Genomic DNA, 12,164 nt, shown 5'->3' on the forward strand with positions numbered 1-12,164 from the left:
GATGTTAAGAGTAGTGACATGTTGGACGATGTTAAGAGTAGTGACATGTTGGACGATGTTAAGAGTAGTGACATGTTGGACGAAGTTAAGAGTAGTGACATGTTGGACGATGTTAAGAGTAGTGACATGTTGGACGATGTTAAGAGTAGTGACATGTTGGACGAAGTTAAGAGTAGTGACATGTTGGACGATGTTAAGAGTAGTGACATGTTGGACGAGTTAAGAGTAGTGACATGTTGGACGAAGTTAAGAGTAGTGACATGTTGGACGATGTTAAGAGTAGTGACATGTTGGACGAAGTTAAGAGTAGTGACATGTTGGACGATGTTAAGAGTAGTGACATGTTGGACGATGTTAAGAGTAGTGACATGTTGGACGAAGTTAAGAGTAGTGACATGTTGGACGAAGTTAAGAGTAGTGACATGTTGGACGATGTTAAGAGTAGTGACATGTTGGACGAAGTTAAGAGTAGTGACATGTTGGACGATGTTAAGAGTAGTGACATGTTGGACGATGTTAAGAGTAGTGACATGTTGGATGATGTTAAGAGTAGTGACATGTTGGACGATGTTAAGAGTAGTGACATGTTGGACGAAGTTAAGAGTAGTGACATGTTGGACGATGTTAAGAGTAGTGACATGTTGGACGATGTTAAGAGTAGTGACATGTTGGACGATGTTAAGAGTAGTGACATGTTGGACGAAGTTAAGAGTAGTGACATGTTGGACGATGTTAAGAGTAGTGACATGTTGGATGAAGTTAAGAGTAGTGACATGTTGGACGAAGTTAAGAGTAGTGACATGTTGGACGATGTTAAGAGTAGTGACATGTTGGACGAAGTTAAGAGTAGTGACATGTTGGACGAAGTTAAGAGTAGTGACATGTTGGACGATGTTAAGAGTAGTGACATGTTGGACGATGTTAAGAGTAGTGACATGTTGGACGATGTTAAGAGTAGTGACATGTTGGACGAAGTTAAGAGTAGTGACATGTTGGACGATGTTAAGAGTAGTGACATGTTGACGATGTTAAGAGTAGTGACATGTTGGACGATGTTAAGAGTAGTGACATGTTGGACGATGTTAAGAGTAGTGACATGTTGGACGATGTTAAGAGTAGTGACATGTTGGACGATGTTAAGAGTAGTGACATGTTGGACGATGTTAAGAGTAGTGACATGTTGGAAGAGTAGTGACATGTTGGACGATGTTAAGAGTAGTGACATGTTGGACGATAAGAGTAGTGACATGTTGGACGATGTTAAGAGTAGTGACATGTTGGACGATGTTAAGAGTAGTGACATGTTGGACGATGTTAAGAGTAGTGACATGTTGGGCGATGTTAAGAGTAGTGACATGTTGGACGATGTTAAGAGTAGTGACATGTTGGGCGATGTTAAGAGTAGTGACATGTTGGGCGATGTTAAGAGTAGTGACATGTTGGACGATGTTAAGAGTAGTGACATGTTGGACGATGTTAAGAGTAGTGACATGTTGGGCGATGTTAAGAGTAGTGACATGTTGGAATGTTAAGAGTAGTGACATGTTGGACGATTAAGAGTGACATGTTGACATGTTAAGGTGACATGTTGGGCGAGTTAAGTAGTGACATGTTGGGCGATGTTAAGAGTAGTGACATGTTGGACGATGTTAAGAGTAGTGACATGTTGGACGATGTTAAGAGTAGTGACATGTTGGACGATGTTAAGAGTAGTGACATGTTGGACGATGTTAAGAGTAGTGACATGTTGACGATGTTAAGAGTAGTGACATGTTGGACGATGTTAAGAGTAGTGACATGTTGGGCGAAGTTAAGAGTAGTGACATGTTGGACGAAGTTAACATGTTAGTAGTGACATGTTGGACGAAGTTAAGAGTAGTGACATGTTGGACGATGTTAAGAGTAGTGACATGTTGGACGAAGTTAAGAGTAGTGACATGTTGGGCGATGTTAAGAGTAGTGACATGTTGGGCGATGTTAAGAGTAGTGACATGTTGGACGATGTTAAGAGTAGTGACATGTTGGACGATGTTAAGAGTAGTGACATGTTGGACGATGTTAAGAGTAGTGACATGTTGGACGAAGTTAAGAGTAGTGACATGTTGGGCGATGTTAAGAGTAGTGACATGTTGGGCGAACACATGTTAAAGAGTAGTGACATGTTGGACGATGTTAAGAGTAGTGACATGTTGGACGATGTTAAGAGTAGTGACATGTTGGGCGATGTTAAGAGTAGTGACATGTTGGACGATGTTAAGAGTAGTGACATGTTGGACGATGTTAAGAGTAGTGACATGTTGGACGATGTTAAGAGTAGTGACATGTTGGACGATGTTAAGAGTAGTGACATGTTGGACGATGTTAAGAGTAGTGACATGTTGGGCGATGTTAAGAGTAGTGACATGTTGGACGATGTTAAGAGTAGTTAAGAGTAGTGACATGTTGGACGAGGTTAAGAGTAGTGACATGTTGGACGAAGTTAAGAGTAGTGACATGTTGGACAAGTTAAGAGTAGTGACATGTTGGACGAAGTTAAGAGTAGTGACATGTTGGACGATGTTAAGAGTAGTGACATGTTGGACGATGTTAAGAGTAGTGACATGTTGGACGATGTTAAGAGTAGTGACATGTTGGACGAAGTTAAGAGTAGTGACATGTTGGACGATGTTAAGAGTAGTGACATGTTGGACGATGTTAAGAGTAGTGACATGTTGGACGATGTTAAGAGTAGTGACATGTTGGACGATGTTAAGAGTAGTGACATGTTGGACGATGTTAAGAGTAGTGACATGTTGGACGATGTTAAGAGTAGTGACATGTTGGACGATGTTAAGAGTAGTGACATGTTGGACGATGTTAAGAGTAGTGACATGTTGGACGATGTTAAGAGTAGTGGCATGTTGGACGATGTTAAGAGTAGTGGCATGTTGGACGAAGTTAAGAGTAGTGACATGTTGGACGATGTTAAGAGTAGTGACATGTTGGTTGCTCTTCTTAGGATAAATGGACACCCTGGTGGTTACGTGCGGATAGCAGGGAAGTGGAGGCTGGAGGAGGTGAGGGATCCTGACACATTTCTAACAATTTGATTATTCTTCACAAATACTGTTGAAATGGGAGTAGATGCTAGCTAAATGCTGTATGTTGTTCCCGTTGTGGTCTCCGTGTCGCCTCGTGCAGTGTCACCCCAGTGGCTGCCTCACAGACCTTTTCATCCAGATGGCCATCATTATGGTTCTGAAACAAACCATCAGCAACGTCTTTGAGTTCGGAGGCCCGTAAGTCTACATCAACACAAGTAGATCGCTTAGTTCTGAGGCCCGTAGTCTACATCAACACAAGTACATCGCTTAGTTCTAAGGCCCGTTAGTCTACAGCAACACAAGTACATCGCTTAGTTCTGAGGCCCGTTAGTCTACATCAACACAAGTACATCGCTTAGTTCTGAGGCCCGTTAGTCTACATCAACACAAGTACATCGCTTAGTTCTGAGGCCCGTTAGTCTACATCAACACAAGTACATCGCTTAGTTCTGAGGCCCGTAGTCTACATCAACACAAGTACATCGCTTAGTTCTGAGGCCCATTAGTCTACATCAACACAAGTACATCGCTTAGTTCTGAGGCCCGTTAGTCTACATCAACACAAGTACATTGCTGCAGTGTATGTTGATGAGGGAAAGTTGATTTACATATCTTATTGTTATGAACAGATTTGGGTTAGACATGAATGAAACAGGACATAAAGTTAGTGCTAAGACCAAGGATCTGTGTGTGGTCAGGGGTTGGCAGAGCTCCCACTAAACCAGACCAGGACCCTATACTGAATGGTCTGTTCATTTGAGTGCCCAGGTCCATCATTCAGAGCTGTTTCCTGTCTCTGTGTACAGCTGGTTCAACAGGTGGCTAAAGAGGCGGAGGACTAAGAAGCTACAGAGGAAGTGTCCCCACTGCTACAAGAAGGCAGACCAACAGACCAATCGGTGGGAAGAGCTGTGTGAGATCTGCAAGCTCAGTGATTGGCTAAGAAACTACCGTCTCAACGACGTGAACTCTTTCAGCCTCTTCAATGAGTTCCTGGAGATGGGTATGTCACAGATGACCAGGGCAAGGGGTCAGGGTTCAGACTATTGAGAGGTTATGTTCTAATATCCACACTAGCATAACGTATATAATGATATACCATTTAGCAGACTCTTTTATCAAAAGAGTCTTACAGTCTTACATTATTCGTATGGGTGGTCCCGGGAATCGAACCCACCAACTTGATGTTGCCACGCTCTCTACCAAATGGCCTTAATAACAGGACCGCTCAGAATGCATGAGTCGGTGAGTGGAAGTTCCACCCATATCGTTCAACACAACACACTCAAGTAGCACCATCAATACCACTGACGCAGAAAAGCCAAGGTATTTCACAGGAAACTGTGCTCCTCCTTGGTCTCAGGAAGTCAATAGTGATGCTTTCTGCTACACATGCCCAATACATTGCTTCATTGTAAGTGGTGTGTTAGTGTGAATATTGGACCAGAGGCCATATGCTTTGTGGGTACATGTCATTGAAGTCCTAGTTAGTTTGAGACGAAATGTTATTGTTTTGATCCATCCCCAGTCCTCCAGTTCAGTTTCACCACCATCTTTGTGGCTGCGTTCCCCTTGGCTCCTCTGCTGGCCTTAATCAACAACATCATAGAGATACGGCTCGACGCCATCAAGATGGTCAGTTTGGAGCGCAGGATGGTACCCAAGAAGACCAACGACATCGGTGAGAAACAGAACGTTTATGAACGAGGTCTTCGCAGTGTAGAGTACATCTGATAATCTGGTTAAATATAAACTAGGTCTTCACAGTGTACATCTGATAATCTGGTTAAATATAAACGAGGTCTTCGCAGTGTAGAGTACATATGATAATCTGGTTAAATATAAACGAGGTCTTCGCAGTGTAGAGTACATATGATAATCTGGTTAAATATAAACGAGGTCTTCGCAGTGTAGAGTACATATGATAATCTGGTTAAATATAAACGAGGTCTTCGCAGTGTAGAGTACATATGATAATCTGGTTAAATGTAAACAAGGTCTTCGCAGTGTAGAGTACATATGATAATCTGGTTAAATGTAAACAAGGTCTTCGCAGTGTAGAGTACATATGATAATCTGGTTAAATATAAACAAGGTCTTCACAGTGTAGAGTACATCTGATAATCTGTTTAAATATAAACAAGGTCTTCACAGTGTACATCTGATAATCTGGTTAAATATAAACGAGGTCTTCACAGTGTAGAGTACATCTGATAATCTGTTTAAATATAAACAAGGTCTTCACAGTGTACATCTGATAATCTGGTTAAATATAAACGAGGTCTTCACAGTGTAGAGTACATCTGATAATCTGGTTAAATATAAACGAGGTCTTCACAGTGTACATCTGATAATCTGGTTAAATATAAACGAGGTCTTCACAGTGTAGAGTACATCTGATAATCTGGTTAAATGTAAACGAGGTCTTCACAGTGTAGAGTACATCTGATAATCTGGTTAAATATAAACGAGGTCTTCACAGTGTACATTTGATAATCTGGTTAAATATAAACGAGGTCTTCACAGTGTACTGAACATCTGACAATCTGGTTTAAAAAAAATGTTTTCATGAGCATTTGATCCATTTCCTTGTAAGATTGAAAATGGCATATTTTTCTGTAATCTTGAACTATACGTTATAGCTATATAATGCCATGACATGTATAGGTATACTATATAATTTCACTTTGCAATATATGTGTTGTCTTCTGTTTCTTACCTCAGGCGTATGGACAGATGTGTTGGAGGCTATCGGGGTGTTGGCAGTCATAGCCAACGGCCTGGTTATTGGGATATCTTCAGATTTCATCCCCCGCCTTGTATACCGCTACAATTATGGACCGTGTGCCAATGGAACGGTCACGGATACAGAGTACGTCTGTCCATTCTGACTCGGGGCCTGCAGCGGCAGGGTTAGGGCTCAATTCCATTTCAATTCAGGAAGTCGGGATCTCAAATTCCAATTTTCAATTTAAATGGAATTGATCCTAACCCTGGTGCGTAGATCATTTCCATTATTACCACATACATTGGTAAACGTTCCTGAGTGGCGCAGCGGTCTAAGACACTGCATCTCAGTGCTAGACGTGTCACTACAGGCACCCTGGTTCAAATCCAGGCTGAATCACAACCGGACGCGATTGGGAGTCCCACAGGGCGGCGCGCACGTTCGGCCCGGTGTAGGCAGTCATTGTGATTGAGAATTTGTTCTTTACTGACTTGCCCAGTTAAATTGTAAATAAATAAATGAATGTATAACACTACATGTTCTACCTACTGAGCCATTGGTGGTTCCTGTTATGAATGGCACCCTATTCTATATATGTAGTGCACTACTGTTATGAATGGCACCCTATTCTATACATGTAGTGCACTACTGTTATGAATGGCACCCTATTCTATACATGTAGTGCACTACTGTTATGAATGGCACCCTATTCTATACATGTAGTGTACTACTGTTATGAATGGCACCCTATTCTATACATGTAGTGCACTACTGTTATGAATGGCACCCTATTCTATATATGTAGTGCACTACTGTTATGAATGGCACCCTATTCTATACATGTAGTGCACTACTGTTATGAATGGCACCCTATTCTATACATGTAGTGCACTACTGTTATGAATGGCACCCTATTCTATACATGTAGTGCACTACTGTTATGAATGGCACCCTATTCTATACATGTAGTGCACTACTGTTATGAATGGCACCCTATTCTATACATGTAGTGCACTACTGTTATGAATGGCACCCTATTCTATACATGTAGTGCACTACTGTTATGAATGGCACCCTATTCTATATATGTAGTGCACTACTGTTATGAATGGCACCCTATTCTATACATGTAGTGCACTACTGTTATGAATGGCACCCTATTCTATACATGTAGTGCACTACTGTTATGAATGGCACCCTATTCTATACATGTAGTGCACTACTGTTATGAATGGGGACGGGTTTACGTGTCACTGGCTATGTGCGTCCCAATTGGCACCCTATTCTACATATATGTAGTGCACTACTTTTGACTGTAGGATCCCATTTGGGACACAAGCATTCATTCAAACACTCTCAAAGTGGACAGTTTTATCTCCGTCTCTTCATTCAAACACTCAATCATGGACACTCTTACTGACAGTTGTGGCTGCTTCGCGTGATGTATGGTTGTCTCTACCTTCTTGCCCTTTGTGGTGTTGTCTCTGCCCAATAATGTTTGTACCATGTTTTGTGCTGCTACCATGTTGTGTTGCTGCCATGTTGTGTTTCTACCATGTTGTTATCAGGTTGTGTTGCTACCATGCTGTTTTGTCATGTTGTGTTGCTACCATGTTGTTATCAGGTTGTGTTGCTACCATGCTGTGTTGTCATGTTGTGTTGCTACCATGCTGTGTTGTCATGTGTTGCTGCCTTGCTATGTTGTTGTCTTAGCTCTCTCTTTGTGGTGTTGTGGGGTCTCTCTTGTGATGTGTGTTTTGTCCTATATATTTAATTTTTTATTTGTAATCCCAGGCCCTCGTCCCCGCAGGAGGCCTTTTGGTAGGCCGTCATTTTAAATAAGAATTTGTTCTTAACCGACTTGCCTAGTTAAAGAAAGGTGTAAAATAAATATGGTAAATGTTGCCAGTTGTGTGAGCCCTTCAGGCTACATGTTAGCTAACAGTGACAGTATTTTGTCCTATAGTTGCATGGCCGGCTACATCAACAACAGCCTGTCCACAGTGTACATGAACGACCAGAGAATCTATAATGAGTTCTCACCGGACCAGATGGTGACGCCTAGCGGACAGAATGTCTCCTACTGCAGGTTCATACCCCTTAATCAGCCCGAAATTATGTCCATGTTGTCCGTTTTTAAAACAGTGATAGTCCAGAGGATTTATCAGTATTATTTTTAGAATTGATTGAAACAAGGAAAGAAAAGAAATATGCCAGAGTTGTGCCTTTTATACTAGGAATTGAATGATTATTATTTTATTTTTTATTTTTATTTTTATTTGATTGCATATATTTAGTACTTGTCCTTGGTTAATTCCATTGATCCCTCCAAGGATTTTCCACTTATTATTATATTATTATTATTATTATTGATTTGGTATTTGAATGTCTGCGTTTTCTCTCTCTCTGTCACCAGTTATAAAGATTATAGAAGTAATGAAGACTACAGCTTGACTCCTCAGTTCTGGCTCATTTTAGCCGTGCGCTTTGCTTTTGTCATCCTCTTTGAGGTAAGATAGAAATATTTAACTCGTTTGTTTAAAAAAAAAAACATTTCTTGTCTCGACTCACAGTAAAAATTGAGCGAAGTAACTTTGCCATTTATTTGATAGTTGAAATGTACAAAAAAAAAAAAAATATATATTATTTCCAATTGCGTATTATTAATTGAATATTCATGTTTTCTTCCATCCCTGTTTACAGCACGTGGTGGTCATATGTAAATTCATCACAGCCTGGTTTGTTCCCAGCGTTCCCTTGGATGTCAAGAATCAAAGGCTCTTTGATAAACTCAACAGGTTGAAGGAAGAGCTCAGGTAACGTTTCAAGAGAGAGGGGGAATATTACTGGAAACGTTTACCAGTAAACTAACATCATTATGGTATCTTTTGAGGATTTTATGTGATCTATCACAAGACGTTCTTTTGAGGATATAAGAGGAAGTCTTGCCCTATATAACCTTTTGTCAAATTCAGCATTTGTTATCGCTAAATGTCTATTTCCCTCCTATGTTGTTCAAAATGAATGAATGTGCTTGTGGTTGTTACAGCTCATCGAAGGTATGACAACATCGCCACAGTGTTTGGAGAATTCTAATGTTGACATAGTGATGTCTGAAAAAACACATTGGACACAGTATCCGCTCAGATGTGACTGATTACCGGCACTGTTGGAGGACATGTTCATGTGTGGAGAGAGAGAGGGAGGGGGAGAGGGAGCGCTTATCGCCTGGGTTTTATTGGTTTTCTATTTGTTGTTGTTGTTGTTTTTGTTTTGTTTTTGTGTCAGATGACGTCAGAGCGCTGGCCATGTGACTTCTGACCCTAGATATAGTTATTGTTTCTTATAAGAGAGAAAAATATATATAAAATATTGTCTTAATGGTAACAGACAAAACTTCTAGATGTTATATATATTTCTTTTATATTTCATGAAGTTGCACTATTTTTTTGTTGCTGTTGTTAAATCATCTTGTTTACCGTTCAGTACAGGCAGTATAGGCAGTACAGGTAGTACAGGCAGTACAGGTAGTACAGGCATGCTGTGGCATGGTATGCAACGTAGTGGTATGTTATGTTATAGTGAGATACTTATGTTTATCAACTGTGGACAGGAAATGTAATATATTTTTTTAAGCACTGAGATGTGCTTCATGTTATGAGACATAACACATTCACTTTAACTTAACGAAATAGACACCATTGATATTAATACACGACCAAATGACCTACAGGGTAGCCTAGTGGTTAGAGCGTTAGGCCACTAACTGAAAGGTTACTAGATCAAATCTCTGAGATGACAAGGTAAAAAAAAAAAAATCTGTAATTCTGCCCCTGAACAAGGAATCCTCTGTTCCCTGATAGGCTGTCATTGTAAATATGTATTTGTTCTGAACTGACTTGCCTAGTTAAATAATGGATCAAATAAATATGTTAAATTAAACATCGGTTTGTATCTGGATGGATGGGGGGCCAAGTCATGTTAAGGACTGTAAACTCAGTCACATTACTTATTATTTTTTTTATACAGTATATTCATCACTTCTGGTGAATGTAACTTGACAATTGTTCTAATTTAAAAACGCTGTTCAGACTCGGCGTTCATTACGAGGACTGTTGTAAAAGTTAAGCAGATAGTTGGCTACAGGCCGAGTCTACTGTTGGCTACAGGCCGAGTCTACTGTTGGCTACAGGCCGAATCTACTGTTGGCTACAGGCCGAGTCTACTGTTGGCTACAGGCCGAGTCTACTGTTGGCTACAGGCCGAGTCTACTGTTGGCTACAGGCCGAGTCTACTGTTGGCTACAGGCCGAGTCTACTGTTGGCTACAGGCCGAGTCTACTGTTGGCTACAGGCCGAGTCTACTGTTGGCTACAGGCCGAATCTACTGTTGGCTACAGGCCGAGTCTACTGTTAGGGTTAAAGTTTGGTTTAAAATCAGATGTTATGACTTTGTGGCTGTGCTAACTAGTGACCACTCTGCAGAGCTGCCTCCAGAACAACATTCTGGAGGCAGCTCTTATTTTCCACCATAATTTGCAAATAAATGTATTAAAAACCCTACAATGTGATTTTTCTGGATTTTGTTTCTCTTATTTTGTCTGTCATAGTTGAAGTGTACCCTTGATGGAAATTACAGGCCTCTCATCTTTTTAAGTGGGAGAACTTGCACAATTGGTGGCTGACTAAATATTTTTTTCCCCCACTGTACATTACCCAGACAGTACACATACATTACCCAGAGAGCACACATACAGTACACATACATTACCCAGACAGCACACACAGTACACATACATTACCCAGACAGCACACACAGTACACATACATTACCCAGACAGCACACATGCAGTACACATACATTACCCAGACAGCACACATACAGTACACATACATTACCCAGACAGCACACATACAGTACACATACATTACCCAGAGAGCACACATACAGTACACATACATTACCCAGACAGCACATACAGTACACATACATTACCCAGACAGCACACACAGTACACATACATTACCCAGACAGCACACATGCAGTACACATACATTACCCAGACAGCACACATGCAGTACACATACATTACCCAGACAGCACACATACAGTACACATATATTACCCAGACAGCACACACAGTACACATGCAGTACACATACATTACCCATGCAGTACACATACATTACCCAGACAGCACACATACAGTACCCATGCAGTACACATACAGTACCCATGCAGTACCCATGCAGTACACATACAGTACCCATGCAGTACACATACATTACCCAGACAGTACCCAGACAGCACACATACAGTACCCAGACAGCACACATACAGTACCCATGCAGTACACATACAGTACCCATACAGCACACATAAAGTACCCATGCAGTACACATACATTACCCAGAGAGCACACATACAGTACCGATGCAGTACACATACATTACCCAGACAGTACACATACAGTACAAGTCAGAAGTTTGGCTGGTTGAGAGAATGCCAAGAGTGTCATCAAGGCAATGGGTGGCTACTTTGAAGAATCTCAAATGTAAAATATATTTTGATTTGTTTAACACATGATTCCATATGTGCTATTTCATAGTTTTGATGTCTTCCCTATTATTCTACAATGTAGAAAATAGTAAAATAAAGAAAAACCCTTTTGTAGGTGTGTTGAGCAGGTGTGTTCAAACTTTTGACTCGTACTGTAATCTCACCGACGTCGACCCGACGTAGTATGGAGCGCGCGTGCACATTGGCAGTGGTGGAAAAAGTACCCAATTGTCATACTTTTTAAAGTATCAAAAGTAAATGTAATTGCTTTAATATACTTTAGTATTAAAAGTAAAAGTACAAATCATTTCTAATTCCTTATATTAAGCTAATCAGATGGCACCATTTTTTTTTTTTTTTTAAATTTCCGGCTAATCAGGGGCATGCTCCTACACTCAGACATCCTTTACAAACGAAGCATGTGTGCTTAGTGAGTCTGCCAGATCAGAGGCAGTAGGGATGACCAGGGATGTTCTCTTGATAAGTGCGTGAATTGGACCATTTTCCTGTCCTGCTAAGAATTCAAAATGTAACGAGTACTTTTAGGTGTCACGGTAAATGTATGGAGTAAAAAGTACATTATTTTCTTTAGAAAAAGTAAAAGTTGTCAAAAATATAAATAGTGAAGTACAGATACCCCCCAACAACGACTTTAAAGTATTTTTACTTAAGTACTTTACACTACCGAACCTTGACGTCGGCATTAGATCACATTTACCTACCTTTGACGTCGGCATTAGATCACATTTACCTACCCTTCAGCAGCGGTTTGGACGATGCATGTTAAAGCTGCT

The 12,164-nt window shown here is 40.6% G+C and overlaps 1 protein-coding gene across 2 annotated transcripts in view; it reads left to right on the forward strand.

The window, feature by feature from the left end:
• LOC135556742 (anoctamin-9-like) overlaps positions 1–10,301 on the forward strand; it is a 42,803-nt gene extending 32,502 nt beyond the window's left edge. The window contains exons 16-25 of one of the 2 annotated variants that reach the window (XM_064990154.1): positions 2,999–3,056; positions 3,181–3,278; positions 3,890–4,086; positions 4,612–4,764; positions 5,808–5,955; positions 7,606–7,632; positions 7,778–7,900; positions 8,228–8,321; positions 8,515–8,627; positions 8,861–10,301. In XM_064990154.1, the coding sequence (XP_064846226.1) occupies positions 2,999–3,056; positions 3,181–3,278; positions 3,890–4,086; positions 4,612–4,764; positions 5,808–5,955; positions 7,606–7,632; positions 7,778–7,900; positions 8,228–8,321; positions 8,515–8,627; positions 8,861–8,876 (1,027 nt within the window). In that variant the 3' untranslated portion in view covers positions 8,877–10,301. The remainder of the gene's footprint in view (positions 1–2,998; positions 3,057–3,180; positions 3,279–3,889; positions 4,087–4,611; positions 4,765–5,807; positions 5,956–7,605; positions 7,633–7,777; positions 7,901–8,227; positions 8,322–8,514; positions 8,628–8,860) is intronic. The other variant, XM_064990156.1, reaches the window with a different exon arrangement.
• Positions 10,302–12,164: the final 1,863 nt, after the last annotated feature.

The sequence above is a fragment of the Oncorhynchus masou genome, chromosome 15, assembly GCF_036934945.1.
Source record: "Oncorhynchus masou masou isolate Uvic2021 chromosome 15, UVic_Omas_1.1, whole genome shotgun sequence".
In the NCBI taxonomy this organism is placed as follows: domain Eukaryota; kingdom Metazoa; phylum Chordata; class Actinopteri; order Salmoniformes; family Salmonidae; genus Oncorhynchus; species Oncorhynchus masou.